Here is a 20,306-nt window from a genome sequence, read left to right on the forward strand (position 1 = left end):
GTTGATTGTTTAGAAAGAATATTTTGACTCAAAATACTGATGTGGAGGTAGATGTGGCAAAATAATATTTGAGTTGGACAAAAAATATAACAAGCATCTCCATGATTGTTGTCTCCCTGCCATCAAAGCATAAACATCATCATCATCCCTGTTCGGCATTTGGCTTAACCACAAGTGCACGAGTTGCTAGTACTTCATTCCCTTAGAGGCTAAGGCTAGACAAGTTAAAAATCGCAATTATGTTCATGATTAGGTTAAGTGAAATTAATATGTAAATGAAGTTTTCTAAGGAAGGTACTTTGAAAACAAAGCTTAAAATCAAAGTTAAAACCTTGACTTTGAGATAAATAAGGATCTAGGGTTATTTCTCACTGTTGTACTTCATGAAACATGATTAAAAACTTCTCATTTAGTGTTTTAATGATAAGTTAAGTCAGTGTAAGGTTCACAAATGTTGATTAAGCTTTCTTAAGTCAAAACCAAATTTTGTAATCTTAATAAACCTTCACAATCTCTTGCTTTTGTTGAAAACATTACACTTTGAAAATCAAAACCCTTTTTTGAACAATGCTAGATTAATATATATACATATATATATATATATATATCTCTTCTATCAACAAGCCCTCTATTTAATAGAATAAACTTTCAATCTACTATGTTTTTACCTAAGATCAAAGATCAGTTTAACTTTCTCAAGTTTTAACCAATCAAACAAATCATTCCAAGTGGTGAATAATCACAAGAAAGCACTAAACTCGAGGTAAAAACAAAATAACATTATCATTATAACTAAAAAAGAGAGTTAAAATAAGTCCTAATCCATACAATAGATCAAAATAATCCTAGAATGACTACTTGTCACACCTCTCTTTATAATCTATTATATGTCAATCGGAACCAATATAAGTCATTACGTAACATTTCCAGATGAAAAATTTTGAATTTCAAGATTTTACTATTCATCCTGTCCGTACACTATTCATCTGAAAATGGGCCAATTTTAAAAATTCATAACTAAATCTAGAAAAATTGAAATGAAGTGGTTCCAATTTTCACACGAAGCTTGCTAAGATTTCTATAGAGAAAAGATAATCATTAGGTTGAATTCAATCCATAATAATTTCAGGAAATTTGTCAAAGTGTACTGTTCATTTGGTAAATTTTCAAATTTTCAGTATTTTTGCCCAACTTTGGAAGGGCATAACTCTTAGCACACAACTCCAAATTTAACGAGTTACCACTTGTTTTAAAGATACAAATGAGATCTATTTGTATGTAAAATTTCACAGCCAGATTCCTACAATTGTTCATTATTTTATGTGCCACAAGTTTGGCACTTTTAAGGGACTTTCTATCCCCTAATTACCACTTTCTCTAATTTATTTCCCCTTTTTCCTTTTTCCACATCCATTCCATAATGTACCATGCATAATTCCATCGTTAGGGCATGAGAATAAAGTATAATACACATCATAAAATCATCCACAACTAGATACAACCATTACATAAAGTTCAATAATACCTTACGAAACATAGCATAACAACATTAATTACATATTGCTCCACTATCCCAATACCAATTCCTTGCCTTGATCCATGCTTGGTCCACTTCCTAATTAGTGCATAAAATGACATAGGAGGAATGAGATTTCAAAGAAATCTCAGTAGCATATGAATTATAATTATCATGTAAATCATTGCAAGTTAAATTGTGATATGTCATGCAATCCAATTCATTCCCAACTCATAGGAATTCATGCCAAATATCATGCAAGGAGAGGAACATTATATCATCCACATTGACATACCACAAAGCATTTGGCCAAAGCATAACCAATGTCAATCAACAATCAAAGTCACCACAAAATTCCTCCAAATCCAAGCAACAACAAATCACAACAAACAAGCAAGATAAACAATCAAATTATAAGTCAAAGCTACCTTTGCAAAGCTTGTCCAATTAATTCCTCCAAGGAGCAATGCTTCTCCTTAATTCCTCCTCTCAATGCCTATTCAACCAAGCATAAACATAGGCCATATTAATCACAAGACAACTTAGTTCTAACACTTTAACATTACTTCACAATTCCCCCCCTTTTTTTCTTTGATTTCTAGCAAATTGATTCATCGTTTAGAATCAACCATCTCATGACTCATTCCTACACAATTTTTCATGAGGAATCCAATAGTGCAATCAAATTTTTAAAATCCAAACTCCTTCCCCATGAACTCCTCTTGGCCGAATAGGGGGCTTGCTTCCAAAAATTCTATTTTTGATTCCAATGATTTTAAATACTTTCCAACATTACATCCCTACACAAAAACATGTTTTAAAGCCATTAGAATCATCAAATCAAGCAAAATCAAATTGCTTCTGCATGAACAGTGCTGAACGAAATTCCTTCCCTTAAACCCTAACTTTGTTTTCATCCAAAAATCAATCCACACACCATTTAATCTTCCTTATTCCACTTGATTATTAAGGTTTCTATCCTTTCCTAGGCATCACACATCTCAACCAAATTTCTCAGAATTTTCCATCATTTTTTCAGCATTTTCCCAAGCAAAAATCCTTGTTTAATCAATGTAAAACTTAGGGATATTGATGCTTGAACATACCTTAGTGTTTCCTTGAAGTAAGTTGGATGATCTCTTGCCTAAAACACCTCAAAATTTCATGTAAGGGTGGCTGGATGAACAGTGACAGAGTTTCTCCTTATTTTTCCTAATTTTCTAACATTTTTCTTGTATTTTCAAGGGGTATTTATAGAAAAAATCCATATGCCCTCTCCCTCCTGATTTGCACGCCCAAATGATAGATAAAGAGGTTTGTTGGCAGCCATCAAGTGTCTCAAATCCCCATATCTCACCATGTGGCATTTCTCTAGATTTTTCCACACAAATATCTCTTAAATTTGCATTTTATTTAATAAAAATGGTGGAATCTGGAAAGTGCACGAAATTGGGCCTTTAATAGGTCCATTTTAGGCCCCAAAAATGGTTTGGGCTGGCCCAAAAATATGGCCCACAAACCAAATCACTATCCCAAACCGATTTGAAACTTTATCAGTTACTATTCACCAGTAATATTCATTTCTCTTCATGATAGTTCACCTTTTAATATGGGAGCATGATCTGAAAATTTTTAGAAATTTTCACCACCTCTAGGTATTTATTTTGAATTTTTTCCGATTAGGCCTTTATCAGTAAACGTGAGGGAAAATAAATTCCTGAGCCTCCAAGGCCTAGAACCAATTTATAAATTCAAACACATATTTAGATGAATTTTCCATCAATCTTCCAACTTTATTGAGACCTCTAACTTATTAAAATAATTATTTTCCTTTATTTCCCCAATAATTTCCTGAAAAACCTCCGTTTACGAGAAATTTAGTAATAATTCATTTTCACCAAAATTCCATCTTTCGGGCCTCAACCGAGTTTCCAAAACCTCTACTCTATACTTTTCTCATTTTTTAGGGATTTTCTGGAATTTTTCTCAAATTTTTCCGTTTTGTCCTTCCTAGACTGATAATTACGAAAATGCCAACTCGGTCCTTTTCAGGGTTTCATATCAAAAGTTGTTTCATCTCCCCGTCTAGTTCCTATATTGACCCTTATTCCAACTTTTGATCCTTTATTGTCAAATGAAAATTTTTGGGATGTGACACTACTCAAGCTACACATGTTTAGTAAAGAGCCACAAATACAAGGGTATTTTATAGCCATTACAAAAACAAATGAGAAGGGAAGAAGAAAACCAAGGAAAATAAGAAATGAAACTCCAAATATCCTTCAAAGTTCAAGCTCAAAGCTCCCAAACCTTAAAACCTTTAAATCCTAGCAGAGAACTCCTCTAAACAAGTCCCTAAGTCAAAATCTGGCCAAGAATCCCAAATTTCCCTTTTTCTATACCCTAAATTTTAAGTTACAATGTAAAATGCATAGCTGCGCAGAGGCAAACACTGCAGTGGATAGGCTCACTCGTCGCGACAGATTGAACAGAGAGGGAAGCTCTTTGAAAAGGAACAGGCGTCACAGTGGATTGCTTTAGGGACTATGGAAAATTATGCAATCTTGGCCTTCTTTAACTGGTTCTTCAATCCTTACTCACCTTGAGTCCATGATCTTCCTTTGATCAACCAAAATAGGTTAAATATTTCTCATTGTAGTTCATCTTCCAGCTCCTGCTACTTCCTACATTAAGAATTTTAGAAGTATTGCACAAAGAATCCCCAAGTGTAAGCACAAATCAAGCTTCGTATTTTCAGATCATATTTTTCAGCTTTAAGGGAGCAACCTTGCACAATTAGTTTCCAAAACCCACAAAGAGTATTAAGACAAGCTAATTTGGTAGGACTTTCATGAGGTTATCAACTCCCTTCCATTTTGTCCTCCTCCTCCCATCAAAAACATAACTCAAATGTAGAAAACCCAAAAAATCATATACGATCTAGATCAAACATAAATTCTTCCTCGTCTTCCTCCCATTCCTTTTCCACCCCTAATCCCCTTAGGGTTACTCCATCTACTTCCTTCACCACCACCACTAGGACGGCCACCGCAGTTGACTATGGTTAAACAAAAACACAATCTTCCAGAAAAGCTTTCTCTCAACATTCATGAGCTTTCTTTGATTTTACGTGAATTTTTCAATGCTAAAAAATGGTTACCGTCATTGTTAGCTCTGTTCTTTTTGTTCATTTTTTCCCCCAAAAGTCTCATCAAACCCACCGCCTTTTGTCTCCTACGATTGGGCAAGTACAATCTGCATACTTTATTCCACAACCCATTACTATAATATTTGCCCAACCCAATAGTTAAAATCTCTGTTTTCAGGTGGCGAAAACTTTAGAAGGAAAGAATAACAAAAGAGAAAATAAAAAATGTAAGAGAGAGAGAAAGAAAGACGGAACTTGCAACAATCTTCACTGGTGAGCTGACTGAGGGGTTTGTCGAGAATGGATTAGAAGTTAGCAATGCGAGTATTCATGGCTTCTAGATTCAAGTGAATGTGTGTCCAACTTTGGAGAAAAGAAAAGGCAAAGAAGAGAGGAGAGGAGAGATAGAGCGAAATGCAAAAAAAAAAAGTGAGGGTGTGTGATAGTGTGAGTAGACGACAAAGTGAGCAGTGAGAGAGAGACATGCATATGCTTAGTGGGATTCATAAAGGAAAAAGCGGCGGACATTAAGGGTAGTTAATAAAAATAGCATTTTTGCCCCATTTTGAAAAATTAATGGGTATTTTTACCCCTGACATTTTATTACGATGCTTGGTGTTTCTTTTCGATAGTATAATAGGTAAATTTCTTCATTCACCCTCTCTCTTAAAACTTAACACACATTATTGAATTCATTCAAAACTAGATATTAGATAATTTTTTTTAAAGTCATGTTCTTTTTGAATCAAGGTATTTTTTTAGCTAGGCATCAGTATTCTCCTACTAAAACTAATCATATTCAAAGCACTGTATTCTAACGTTTAGTGTCTGACAATACCTCAAATAGAATTGCTTCCAATAAGAAAATATCTGTACATCAAGCATAATAAAATTTAATATATTCAGTCATCAACATTGGACAAAAATATATGCATCGTGATAAGAATTTTTAGAAAATCATATTTCAATATCTTATTAAATAATTATTAATAATTTTAATAGTTTTATACATATTCTAATACTTACTTTATTTAATACTAATTGTTGATATGATGTGACATAATTATCAATTAGAAAGAATTATAATTAGTTTTTCCCCCTCAAATGACGAAGTGTACCCGTCCCATCATTTATTCGCTTTCTCATCCAAATTAAAAAAGTTTGTTAAATTTTTTATTTATTGGAAAATATTGTAATAGTTCAATTAAACTAAAGTGAAATGAGGTCGCTATCAAAATTATAAAAATAAAATAAAACATCATATGATATTACTATTGTTGGCAGCGATGGTTCTATGAAGAGTACAAAAAGAAGAGATGAAGAAGAAAGTGGTGCATAATATCTTCAAGGCATGGGCAGCACTTTCCTTTAGAGTTAATTCGCCTCTACCTATTCCTATCTTATAGGGTGTAAGTTGGGTTGACTGACTAATTTCTTTCAAGATACAATGAAGACCTTTGAATATGGATTACATTTACAAAATTCAAGCGAAGACAATAATGGCCTTTACAAAGTAATAATTTGACTCTATCTCTACGTGCATTCAAAGACAAAGGCAATGTGTTTGATTCTTATGTTTGTATTGTGTTGTGTCTAAATAAAGTGATGGTGAGGGGTTTATATGAACCATGAAATGATGCCTTGAAGAGATGCCTTTTCGAATAATACCTTATTAAATTAAAAAGTCCCATATGTTGGTTCATAAACTAACATAATTTAAATAAATAAAATGTATTTAATATGTAGGGTCTTTTATTATTGTAACTTCCTACATAACCTTTCATATAACTATATTAATTTATATAAAGAAACAACTTCTCATATAAATATACTTCATCTGGTTCAAAATATAAGCTAAACTTTATCTATTTATGTTTATCAAGAAACTAGTTAAAATCAATTTAAAACAATAAATGTGTAAGGGATGCATTCCCCCCCCCCCCCGCAAATATGCCCTTATTAATGAAAGGAATAAGTAAAAGATGTAATAAATGGATTAAAGAGGAAAGAGAATAAATGGGGGTAAAGTTGAAAAAAACTCATTAAATACTTAGATAAAAGTGAATATTATCTTATAAAAAAACTAAGCCTCTCCAACAAAATTTAGCTTATATTTTGAACTAGACGGAGTATTAATTTATATGAGAACACAACTCTTCAAATAATTTTATTAATTTATATGAAGACATAACACTTCAAATAAAATTATTAATTTAATAAATTTACATAAGAACATAACTTTTCAAAAACACATCTCTTCGTTTTAAAAACATTCCAACAATTACTCGGCAGCTTATAATTTAAACTTTTATTTTTCAAAATAAATCCTATAGCACAGGAGGGATCAACAATGTGCTCAAAGAATATCCAAATACCTTCCCCCTCCCTCCTCCAACACTCAAACAATTTTTCAATAACATATAGTATCTTAAAATAATTTTTGGTGTATTTAGCACCATAATTAATATATTTTTTTTAGTAACATTCAGTATCATGAGTGTAGAGAGTATGCTTTAAGGACAAAATTGTACTAAAATTTATTTTAGAACATGAGGTACTACTGAAAAAATACTTTAAAATGCTAAATATATATAAAAAATTAGTTTTTGATACTAAATGCCATAAAAAATACTTTAGAATACTAAATATAATTTAACACAATTTATTTTTAGTAATTTTATATTATATAAAATAAATATGTGAAGAAAATTTTGTCTCATAAAATATAATACTACTCTAGTTTTTATTTTAAGTCACTTATAACTTATTCTCACATGCCAAAAACTGCATTAATGGATAAAATTTTTCAAACATACCCTCATTAAAATTTTCTATTTCTCTTTATTTACAAATCATTCCTACCTGTTATCTCTCCTTTTCCTTTCTCTTTTTTCAATAAAAATTAAATAAGAGCTCACAAAATTAGACAATAATCGTTAAATACCCTACAAATTACCTATGTTTTTGACGAAAAATTTTCTTTTAATAGTGAATTAGTGATCCGAACTCGTGGCGCTAAATGGCGAATGCATGTGCCCATGTATAAAGCTGCAATTAATACAATCAATTTACCCACCGCACTAAATGACAAATTAAAAAAAATTATTAATACCCGCTGTGATAGTTGTTAATCCTTAAGTTGTTAACGATTGCTCTTTTAGTCGTTAATGTAAACTTAAAAAAAAAAGACAATTTGGTAATTAAATAAATAAAATTTATTACAATAAGATACTTGGGACTTGAGAATAATTCGATTATTTTAAAGAATTTTTTTGTATTTAATTCTTTTGAGCAGAACCTTGTTGTAATTTTCCCTTTTTTTTTTCCTTTTTTTTTTTTGTTTTGTTAAATTTGGGAAAGCCTGTCTCCTCCTGAATAATTTGCTGCTCACCAAGACTCTATCCTTCATCCTTTCTTCAGTCATAACATTTCAGAATATTCTTGCAGGTCGCTCTCCTTCTCAAGAAGAAACCTCCCCTTCTCTCTGTATTTCTCACTTAGATCTGCACTTTTCCTTCCTAATCTATCCTATCCAAGCCTCAAGCTCTTTTTATCTTGTCTCTCCACCTACACCCAATCCAAGTTCTCTTCATTTTATGCTTGTCTTTTTCGTTTAACACGCGGATAATATTCTTCTGCGTAATTTGGATTAAATCTTTAGATTTCCCTAATTCTTTCTCTTTGATTTAACTTGGTTTTAGTTTGAAGGAGAGATTGGTTGAAATGACGAGAAGGAAGATAGCAATAAAGAAGATCGAGAACGTAGCTGCGAGGCAGGTGGCTTTCTCAAAGAGAAGGAAAGGTCTATTCAAGAAGGCTAAGGAGCTGTCAACTCTCTGTGATGCTGAGATTGCTCTCTTAGTATTTTCAGCTTCGGGCAAACTCTTTGATTATGCTAGTACAAGGTATCTTTTCTCTCTCGATATCATGTATATGTGTGTTCTATCACTAGGAATCAGAATAATCTGAATTTTAATCACGTCTGGGATTTTCGTTTTTGTTTAGAGGGAAAGAAATCCTGATCTTTATTTGTTGATAAAGAAGCTGTTATAGCCTATGCTTTTATTCATCTCATTCGTGCTCTCTTCTAAATTTGTCTATATAATCTCCTTCAGTTTTGATAGAGTGAGATTTCACATGAAATGGCTCTAAAAAGCACAATAACTCAACTAGAATATAGATTATTAGCATACCAAGTTTGATCCATAATTCATTTGTCTATTCTTTTTTAAGTGTCAGCATTTATGTATCTCATCTGTTTGATCATCAATTACCATGTTCATGTTTCGGTGAAAATTACCTTCTGTTATGCCAATACAAGGTATCTTCTCTCTCTCTAATTGAAATGATTTAGATTCAAGTTGCTTCCACAAAGTACTTCTCTTGCTGTAAGAGGAAAACTTGTGATATAGTCCTTTTGTGTGCTTTTATATATGTGTGTGTATCTGAGAATTAATCATGTGGGTATAATTGAAAATGATGAGTAATCTCATCATAACTGTGTTTTGCTTATACCTTTAACTTTTTACTGCAATGTCTTGAGGTTGCTGCTAAAATAGTTTGAACACTGAAATCTTGATAGTCTTGGAAGAGACTATGGAATTTGTTCAACATTCATGTGAATAATACGTACAATAATCAACGTTTAAAACTTAAAACTGTATAAAATAGTGGTTTGAAAATAACGAAAACGACACATATATGGAGGAATATTAGATTTCATGAAGCTGCTTGAGTTCCAGGGGCTTTTGTTAATGTCAAGATGCTATTTTCCTTCTGTGAGAAAAAAAATATGATCCTTTCCATAACGATCAATATAGTTGTATAAATTATATAAAATCTACAAGAAACTATACTATTCACAAGTCAAGAATAATGTATTCGTCTTTGATTTCTTAAAAAAAAAAAAAAAAAAAACAAAAAGCCCACAATACGTTGTTCAGGCAGTACTGCACGTCCTCTCTTCATCTCGAGGGAGATATAGTCTGTATATGAGATGGTTTTTATCTTAATATTTTAATTCTATTTTTATTAAAAATCACTTTCAATGGTGTTGGAAAATTGTATATATATATTTTTTACTATGTTTCTTTCAAAATAAAAAATATCAAAAGAAGATTTAAATCTTCTAGTTTAATTTAAGTGGTCTAGAGAAGTACAAATACGGCGTACTTTTAAGAGGTAGGGATGTTTTCTTTTTTGGGTCAATAGAGAACATCCCAAATTACCTTTTAGTTCATTTTTTTTTCTTTGTGTTTTTTATTGATTAGTTAGGTGGATTAAAACAGTTTAAAGAGGATTATGAGAACGTGCTACTAGAACGGTCGGGTCACTTTTGCTTTGAAGATACTAAAAGTTTTGTAAGGCTATCAACTTATCACAGATTGCTCTTGACGTTTTCCTTATTGTCTTCATATTTTGATATCCATTAATAGCAATATTTAAATGTTATAATTTTGAATGAGTCTATCTGGAGTTCAGAGTCGGTTAATGAAACAAATGCTATTATATTACACATTATTGTCACATTTATATCTCTAAATAAAACACCCATCTGTAATGTTTGGCCATAGAAGCCACTAAGAATAAATTCATTGGTGTGTATATATATACATGACTGATTGAATACATAAGCAAATTTAATGCTGTATTTAAATTCACTTATTTTAACCATGACTTCCATTGTGTCCCTCCCCCCAGCAAAAGTATGACTTCCGTTAAAATTTAAATTCGATAAATAATTTTAATTCATCAAATGATAATTTATGCTATATAATTCGGTTAGAAATAGTTTTAAAGTATGACTTCCATTTTAATTTTCAATGTTTTTGTCGTTTTAAGCACGAGGCAAGTAATTGAAAGGAGAAACCTATACTCAGATGTGAACCTTGTGAAGTCATACCAGCTATCTCAAGAGCTACAGGTATAATTTTTCTTCTGCTCTCTACCCCCTCATCTATTGCTGTTTTGATTCATCTTTCTTTTCCCCATCTCTGTCTGTGTGTCTGTACATAAAAAATCTTACAAAAATATTTTTGGTTATAAGACATTTTGATAGTTTCAAGTGAAAATCCCAGAAAAAGCCTTTGGAATATACAAAGTCCCCATTAGGTCCTAGAATTCTGTAAATGACAGAAAGGGTCAATGACCCAATCTGTCATTTGTAAAATCAAGAGGAATTGACAACTTTGTCCTGGCTAAGCAAAAATGAATAGTTATTCTCTAAACAAATCTAGGCAACGCTTACATTGTTCTAGTGATTACATAATTAGTTGTAATTAATAACAAGGTACCTGACTACGGAAAAGTGAGTAGTTATTCTATCCACGAATATAATTAACACTTACACTGTTCTAATGATTATATGATTAGTTGTAGTTAACAAGGCAATTGACTACGCCAAAGTGAGTAGTTATTCTCTACACGAATCTAGCTAACACCTAAATCTTTATAGTGATTCCTTAAATCATTATAGTGAATGAATACAAATGAGGGCAAAGTTGTTGATTTCTCTTGATTTTACAAATGACAAATTGGGTCATTGACCCTTTTTGTCCTTTACATAATTCCAGGACTCAATTTGGAATTTCATATATTCCAAGGGTTTTTTTTTGGAATTTTCCCTAGTTTCAATGAGCATTAAATATTTCTTCCCATATATGCCCATATTTAATAAGGATAGTGAGAGAGAATAAAAATTAGTATGATATGAAATATAGTGTGATTAATAAGGATAATATTAGAAATCTCTTAAATTTTATGACAAATTTAATGCTTTTAACTATTTTTATTGGTACTTGCAAATTAGTTAGAAACGTCTTATAATATGGATCAGGGGGAGTACAATATACTTCCCTCACCCTAAATATATGAGTTAGATAACTAATTTATATATATTAAGAGAATTAAATTAGTTATTTGTTAAAAAATGTGTGTTGGTTATCCTGAAATATCCTCTCTGGTCACTGGCATTGGAAACTACATTCATTGGCGAAAACTCCTTTTATTTGTGTAATTAGGATTGACTCTAATAGGAGGATATTAATGCCTATAAAAATAGAGATAATTTCGAGAAAAATTATAGATTTGGAATACTAAGTGAACTGAGGTCAAAGAAACCTCTTAACTAATATTCAAAAGTGGAGAGAATATATTATATTACTGCTATAATTATTCAACAGTAACTTCTTTTTTTATTCAAGGTTATGATGGACCATATACATACCTAATATGAAAATGCTTGGAGTATATTAAAACTTTTGTTATTGAATGTGGAAAGCATATGGTAATTGGACAGGTTGAAGGTGAATATTTTAAGCTAAACAAGGAAATAGAAGAGAAGACTCTTGAAATAAGGTATTATTACTATTGTTAAATGGTGTTAAAGATTTTATTATGGGGGATGTACAATGTGTTTATTATAGATTCAAATATGTTGCTCTACATCTAATAATAGACAGCTCAATGGAGAAGATCTACAAGGGCTGTCTGTAAAAGATCTGAGGAAGCTAGAACATTTACTTAGCACAAGCTTGCATCGCATTTCAAAAGCAAAGGTTTGTCTTTTCCTTTTATGACGGTGCTAAAAAAATTGAAATATTTTATGATTGTTTTAACCTGTAAATTACAGTTATCAACTGTCAATTAAACAATGGCTTATTTGAGAAATAGGAAAAATAACCCCAAAAAAAAAAAATACATGTTGAATTTCAAAATGACAGCTAAGTGATTTTGACTTGCTAAAGTCATTCGAAGAGTAGTCCAAACCATTACAAGAATAGTAATCATAGCCTATTTGTCTTTTTGAAATTCAACATGTTTTTTTTTTGTCGTTTTCCCTCTGAAATAACTATATAATATGCAGAGGCTTATTTGACCGTTGTTCATCTTGTTTAGCTCATAATATTCGATTTGTCCCTTTTATAATGACAAAACTATATGTTATATTTCAAATATTCATTGCAGCATAAAAAATAGGAAGTGAATGACATAAAAATTAGATAAGGTCAAGACCTCCCTATTCTTTTATCATTAGAAAGGTCAACTAAAGTCTCTTTATAAAGCTACCTTTCTGTTCTTTGTTTTTTGGCTGCCATGAGGCTACTTTTTTTGGGGGGGGGGGGGTTACCATAAGGCTACCTTAATCCATGGTTCCAGCAAAGAATATTAGTAGTGATCTATAATTCTTTCCCCCTTTTGTGAACATAGTTTCAAATCGCAGATCAAGAAGCAACTATATCCTCATACAAAATGCATAATTTAAACATTTTCTTTTGTATAGGATTTCAAATTTGCCTCATGCTACAGGGATCGACGTAGCCTAAATAAATTCTAGTCTAACGCTCTCCATGTCCTTTAGTTATAGGAAATGATTTTTCCTGTTTGATGCTCATTTGACCCTTCAACTATGTAAGATACAAATTAAAGAATGCTCTCAATGACCGATTTAAGACACTAACTAAACTTATCCGTATTCCTTTTACAATTGATAATGAGCAGTCTCATAATCCTCATATCCTATATATCGAAATGGTACAGATATAGGAAAATCATTCATAGTCCTATCAAATCTCTGTTCATAAATCATTTTATATATTTATAACTATAATTTACCGAATATGCCAAATATGACTTTGGTTGACCGTTATAACTCCAATAAGAGAAACCTGATAAATCTAAGACAATTATGGGATACTTTTCATCTCTTAATTATTCCAAATGTAACTGAATCACAATTGAATTAGATCCTCTTTATTCTTCTCAAAACTCATTGACAACTTGCCTGTCATTGTATGTTCCACTAACTTCGCCAAGTATGGGTTGACAAGATGGGATGATATTTTGGGGAAAATCCCAATAGGAAGGGAATACACATATATAATAACATAAAATGAATCACTATATAAAAGATGACATACATATTAATTAGATGATATCATAAACACCTAGAATTCATTATTAGAGAACCACTGCACTCTCCCCCTTACCTATCCTGCTTTTTAGGCCACAAAGACATCTCTTAGCCACAAGGCTTTCTTACTATACAGGCTCTGCCTTCAAGTTTCTTTACCACAAGGGTATAATTCTTTGCCAAAGAGGCAATATTTAACTATTCAAGGCTCTAACTTTGAGTACAGATTTACTTATCACATGAAATTACATAAAATAAACTAGGCACTCAAACAAGACAGACATATAAGAAGAGTAGGATTGCTATCTTGTGCAGAATTGAAGTTATATATTTCTGCCACAACTTCTCCTTCACTATACGTAATTAGGATAAAACCTCAAAACTATATAATTCTTTACAAGTTGGTCCCTACAAATTTTCATGTGAGTTCCTTTTAAATTATAGGATGTCACATTAACCTCGTCTTCTAACTCACCATTTAAAAACCAGAATTTGAATCAAATTAATAACAGGTAACTGCAACTACGAGACCAAAAATGAAACAACTCTCACAATTTCAAATTGAGCAGTTGGAGGAGAAGTCTCCTCAAAATTCATACCTTGTTGTTAGTATCACTTGAAAACAAATCGAGCTTTATACTCTCAAGTGCTTCCATTAGTAAGGGCCGGGCCAAAAAAGCTATTTTTAATATTTTCAAATAAAAAATATATAAGCCATAATGGTAATGTTCTTGTTCCAAAACCACATACCCTATAATGGTAATCCCTTTTAGTTAATATGAAGTTTTAGTGGCTATTAATGTCTCTTCATTCACATATACTCCTCTCTTAAGGTGTTAAACATGCCATTCCCAGCATAACTAGTCAAGAGGCAATAAAATCCAAAGTTACTCTTTAATGATTATATGGGGTCCATTAGGTAGATGTTTACCCTAATGGAAAATTAGAACACATCTAATCCCGCTTTCCCAATCTATATTCATAATCAAGATTCCCTTTATCAAGGAAAACCCTAATCCTCCTAATTGATAATTAATATTGGCCAAGCTTCAACTAAACAAATAAATGCGTGTTTGAACAAACAAAATTAACATTAAGCACAAATAATTGATCCAAACATGCTCTGATCTAGTTCGTAATAACTACTCTATGGTAATAGAACATTAGCCATGTTAAATGAAAGAACAAGAGGAGTAGGATAGAGTAGAGCACAAAAGGAATATAATGAAGGAGAACCTAGGAGAAAGAAGTCAAGGACACTGCATTGTCAGCGGAGGAATGGGGAAGGATAAAAAAACAAACAATTTATACCGCATCAAATCTAGATGGAGAACAGCCAAGCTAAGTGAGACTTTGAGAGTTAAAGGAAGATCGAAGAGTTGAAGCTTGAGAATGAGATCAGAGGGCAGTTGGTGTGAGGATGGAAGGAGCGAAGCTCTCTTGGTCTCTAGCAGGTTAAAAATTAGAAAACATACATTTAAGGGATGGCCTTTTAATTATTTGATCCAACGGGGCCCAACTTTAGCCCATTTACTCATTTTGGGACCTAATTTTTAAGCCTGCTGGTCCTCAATTTAAAAAGGTTTAAATGGGTTGGGCTCTAACAACTCTACCGCACCCCTCGGGACCCCATAACATTTTTGCCTTCATGAACATCTAACTCCGACGCATGTTGGGTTTTATGAATGGCTTGAATCTCCTCAATCGTGGCACTTTGCCGCTCAAATTTTTCCATTGCTTCTAAAGAAGTTGGGTGTTGGCGTTTGAAACATACACAGAAAAATTACAAAATCCATAAATTTACTTTTAGTAAACATTTGAATTTTTTGGCGGTATTTCACCAGAGAATCTTCATGCTGAAGAACTTGTTGATCTTGCGGTGCCACTTTCACTAGGTGAGGAAAATGAGTAAGAATATGGACTTGTCAATGCAGGGTGCCATTGCTTGTCTATTGTCAAACTCTAGTCTATAGGGATTCAAATGAGAATGGCTCCCTTGTTAATATTCCATTCCCAACTGGCCTCTTCATTGGATACAATATTCCTGCTAACTATTACTTTAACACTTGTAAGATTATACAGATGACATGCTTTGGTTTGACTACTATAGCCAATTTAAAATTTAGGTTTTTTTTTTTCAATTTTTCATCAATTTAAGAATGAAATTTAACCTAAACATATGCTAGACAACTAAGAATTGTAAGTGGCTTATCTGAGGCTTCTTGCTTTTCTGAGCTTCATATGGGGTTTGATTCAAAAGGGCATTTTTTGGAGAGATAATGCGCAATGTTATTTACTATGTTATATAAATTAGAATTTATTGATACTGTTTGCTGTTCAATATAAAGTTGCCTCTTCTTTTTTCATTTGTTTCTATACTATTTAGCAATAGTAAACAGTTATGATGCGCTTGTAATTTCTATCTGTTTTTTGATTCCATGGCATGGGTAAAAAGCAGCTTGCAATGTTTATAACAGATAGAAACTAACTCCATGTGTTTCAGGTTGAAGTAATTGAGCAGGAGAACAATATTCTAAAGAAAAAGGTTAGCGTTATATTTGTTTATCAAAAGCATTATATGCATTATATTCAGTCTTTTCCTCTCTGTTATAATGAGAAGGTATTGATCAGAATTAATTCCTTCTAACTTAACCTTTTATTTTAGTAATTAATGCTGCCTTTGGTATTCTGAAGTTAGTAAATACAAGGGTAGAATGAAGAAAATAGTAATTATTTTTACCTTCAAATTTTGTAATGACAAATAAATATAAACGAGCATTTTCTTAAAAAGTGACCATTAAAAAGGAATGGAGAGAATTGACCCAAAAAATAAAAAGGAATGGAGAGAGTAATTTTCATAACCCTTCAAATAAGCCCATATTTAATAGAGATTACAAAAAACCACAAATGACATGCCTCAAATTAACGGCACATAAATTCTAACATAGATAAACTCATATAGAACTAAAGCACATGTTTTTTTTTATTAAATTTTAAACACATAACTTTATCAACAAGTCTATACTTACCATCATCAACAACTTAAATACACAAAAAAAAGGAACTTAGCACATCTGATTAAGTTTAACCATAAACTTGAGTTTATATTTCCAGTATTTCATTTCTTGTAGTTATATAATATGCTATGCAGTAATGTCTAAGGCACTCCCTTCATCCCATATTTTAGTCATAGTAACATATTACATTAATAAAAAAATTTGTTAACATTTGTAGTACGTTGTGAGTCTTCATTCATGTCTCTTATTTGTTTTAATGATGCGTTTTAATTTTGATGTCAATGAAGGAAGACGAACTCAAGGAAGAAAACCAGAGGCTAAAGAAGGTTGTCAGATTCTTGTCACTAATTCTCTTGTCAATTAATTTCTCATTAATGTGTCTCCATAGTGATAATATAACGTCTCATTTACCATAGTTTTTAAACTTAATGCTCATCCAGTTAATCAAATCCATGGAAGAAAACCAGAGATTAGATCAGGTAATTAACAGGTTTCAGATTCCTATGGTCTTTGCTTTTGTCAGTACTTATCTGGGAATTGTATCGAACTGGGAAATGAAATTATGTGTTGATAGGCGCAATGGCTTGAGGATGAACAATATCAGCCATCAAACACGTCTCCCGCAACAAGGTAAGTTGCTATAAACCTCACCGATGAGATAGCTGTGTTTTATCTCCGGTTACTGTAGACTAGTTATTTTGCTCCGTTGAAAGTATTTGGTCCTAAATATAGAAGTTAGTTAAGCGCATGGTTTAGGTTTTAACTGTAAGTCCTAAATCCATTTTATTTTACAAATTTATAATTCTTTTTCAAACAATCATGTTGGTTGCAATACTAAAGGGCTTTTTATTTTTATTTTTTTATTGATGAAGGTAATTTTCAATGCAAATGAATGAATGTGGTGTTTTAGGTAAACTAACACATTTACTATAGATAACAAACGTCATTAATCATTCTCAATAACTGTAAATTAATTATCTAGTACTTATATTTAAGATCATTTTATTAGATTTTGTTTTGAATGGGCCTAGTGCTCTAGATAAGCTTCAATTTTTACAACTTGTTAGTACTCCAACAACCTGCATCTGCGTGTCTATGTACATTTGACATGATATTGTTAACCTCATTAATGTAGTAGTTGTCCATGACGATGAAGTTTTTAGTGTCAAGTCCTGTGGCTTACATGAATGATTTGCAATCCATGTGGGTGAGTTTAATTAGTCTAAAACTCTAGACAATTAAGATTATCAAGTTTCATTAATCGTTATTTTATTTACTGAATCGCAGGTTACTGTTTCCCTGAATGAAATTAAAGCTTCTGAAGGAAGAAGCGCAGTAGATTTTTTTTTTTTTAAGTTTTGTGAAAACCATTATGAATAGTGGTTGTGCAATATTGTAAATGTATAGCTGTGTGTAGTTGTTTCAACTTAGCTGTTCCTGGGCTGCAGTGAAGTGATGGAACTGTGATGTTTTTTTTATTATTATTCATGAAGAAAATAAAAATAGTCGTAATCCATCCGATCAACCAATGTTCATTATTTACTGTATAATTTAACTGCTCTTGACAATATATAATAGGAATAATTATTATGAATTTCCAAATAAGAAATATAATTATTAAAAAGTCCTAGTAATCATACATAACAATACTTTATACTATTTCCAGTTCTTAATATAAAAGTTAATTGGAGATTTAATTTAATCTTAAATATAAGACATAAATCCATCTCATCTCACATATTTGTCTTTTTATTTTTCAAAGTAATCCTTATACTGATTGCATGTGCTAAAGAATTTATATTAAATAATGGTTCTAATGTACATGATTAATAATGATATTGTAGGAAAAATAACACTCATTTATTATAAATAAATAATTTAATTAATTTTCTTAATATTCGTACAGTTATAGGATCAAGATAGCAGGTACATAATATTGAAATTGAAATACTTTTTTAAGAAAAAAATTTAAAATTTTTTAGACACATCGAATAATCCTATAATCTTAGTGGATCCTTCAAGACATTTTTATACAGAAATTAAATTCTGTTAAAGATGATGATGTTAAAGCTTTTCATTTTATATGGGAGAGGAAACAATAAGCGGAAATGCATGGAATTAGCTGGCAAAAAAGGGAAATGCAAGGAATTACTTTGATGGCGCTAGAAAATTTTAGAATACTACTCCTCCTGTCCTTAATATGGGACCAATTATTGAGTTGGTTTTGGTCCTAAATATAAGACTTATTTTTTATATTTATCAATTTTCTCTAAATTATCCCTATGAATACTCCCTCAACCATAATCAAGTAGAAGAGGAAGCGGAGATATTAAGAAAGATGATTACGGTGTTTTAGAAAAAAAGTGTCACATTTCTTATAATTAACTAACTTACCTAGCTTCCTTAATCTAATCAAATTAGTTAAATGGGTCTTATATTAAGGACCGGAGGAGTATTATCTTATCTTTGCTTGCATATGATGTCAATCATATATTTATTCCTTATTTTGTAAATTATGATTAAAAAGTTATTTATAAACTATTCTAAAAGGATCCAAACAAGATTGATATTACTTCCATTTTTTAAATAGAAGAGCTAGGTAACTAACTTACAAATGTTAAAAAAATTAGTTAAGTTTATTATTTATAATAAATGCACCTTGGTTTTTTTAAATTATCATTTTTAATCACGTACTCCTCTTGTTCTAAATATAAGACACATTTTATATTATAAATTACACTATAAAATAGGTCTTATATTTAAGACTGGAGGAGTATATTGGAATTACCTTTTGATAGGAACTCCTTAAGAATATTTTGGGGGGGGATTATAAATTTGAGAAACAAAATAAATTGAGATTTTATATTTAGGATGAAATTTAAGCTCCCAACTTGTTCTTATACTAAATTATGTATTTTTTGGTATTCAGTAGTAACAAAGGACTATATTCTAGTATATATTTGTTTGAACTCCAACTATATTTTTTGTTTGCTTTATAAATTTTTTCATGAATATATAAACACATCCTAGAAGTATCATATCTTGTACTCCTCCAGTCCTTAATATAAGACTTATTTAACTAATTTAATTAGATTAAGGAAGTTAGGTAAGTTAGTTAATTATAAAAAATGTGACATGTTTTTTTTTTAAAACATCACAATCATCTTCTTTAATATCCTTTTTCTCTTTTCTACTTCATTATTGTTGAGGAAAATTTATAAGGGGAATTTAGAAAAATTGATAAATATGATAAATAAGTCTTATATTTAAAACCAAATCAATTCAATAATTAGGTCCTATATTAAGGATTGGGGGAGTACTTTTTAAGAAATGAAAATGTTGACGTATTGGATATATATACACATACATAGATTTATATGTATATCATTGTATATGCATCTGATTCATATATGGCATTTGTGTATCAGAAGTAAATATACACCTTGATATTGTCTCCCCAAGCTACACACATGGATTTTGATGATAATATAAGAGGAATTCTTGGGTACACCACCTCATCTATGCTCTGGCCAATCAGAATATAACAAGTCACCACATTTTAATTTTATTAGTTGGCTACCAGGTCATCTCTAATTGTTAAGCAACTAAGATTTTAATTAAAATATAGTTATAAGTTAAACTCATCAGAAAATTCTCATAGAAGAACCCTAATCTCTACATTCAACGATCATTGCCCTCTTCCTGGTGACTTGA

At 31.2% G+C, this 20,306-nt stretch overlaps 1 protein-coding gene across 1 annotated transcript; it reads left to right on the plus strand.

Moving 5' to 3' along the window:
- The first annotated feature begins 8,387 nt into the window (after window positions 1–8,387).
- LOC114736666 (MADS-box protein JOINTLESS-like) lies at window positions 8,388–17,895 on the plus strand. Its single transcript, XM_028924536.1, has 9 exons — window positions 8,388–8,569; window positions 10,506–10,587; window positions 11,962–12,020; window positions 12,121–12,220; window positions 16,079–16,120; window positions 16,880–16,918; window positions 17,033–17,071; window positions 17,167–17,222; window positions 17,880–17,895. The coding sequence occupies exons 1-9, from the start codon at window positions 8,388–8,390 to the stop codon at window positions 17,893–17,895; spliced, it is 615 nt and encodes a 204-aa protein (XP_028780369.1).
- The last annotated feature ends 2,411 nt before the right edge of the window (window positions 17,896–20,306 follow it).

This window comes from Neltuma alba, unplaced genomic scaffold (genome assembly GCF_004799145.2).
Source record: "Neltuma alba isolate B1F8T4 unplaced genomic scaffold, ASM479914v2 tig00013355_pilon, whole genome shotgun sequence".
Taxonomy (NCBI): domain Eukaryota; kingdom Viridiplantae; phylum Streptophyta; class Magnoliopsida; order Fabales; family Fabaceae; genus Neltuma; species Neltuma alba.

Coding starts and splice junctions, on each gene's coding strand:
- LOC114736666 (XM_028924536.1), top strand. CDS start 8,388: ATGACGAGAAGGAAGATAGCAATAAAGAAGATCGAGAACGTAGCTGCG. Junction 10,588..11,961: donor AGCTATCTCAAGAGCTACAG/GTATAATTTTTC, acceptor GTAATTGGACAG/GTTGAAGGTGAATATTTTAA. Junction 12,221..16,078: donor ATCGCATTTCAAAAGCAAAG/GTTTGTCTTTTC, acceptor CATGTGTTTCAG/GTTGAAGTAATTGAGCAGGA.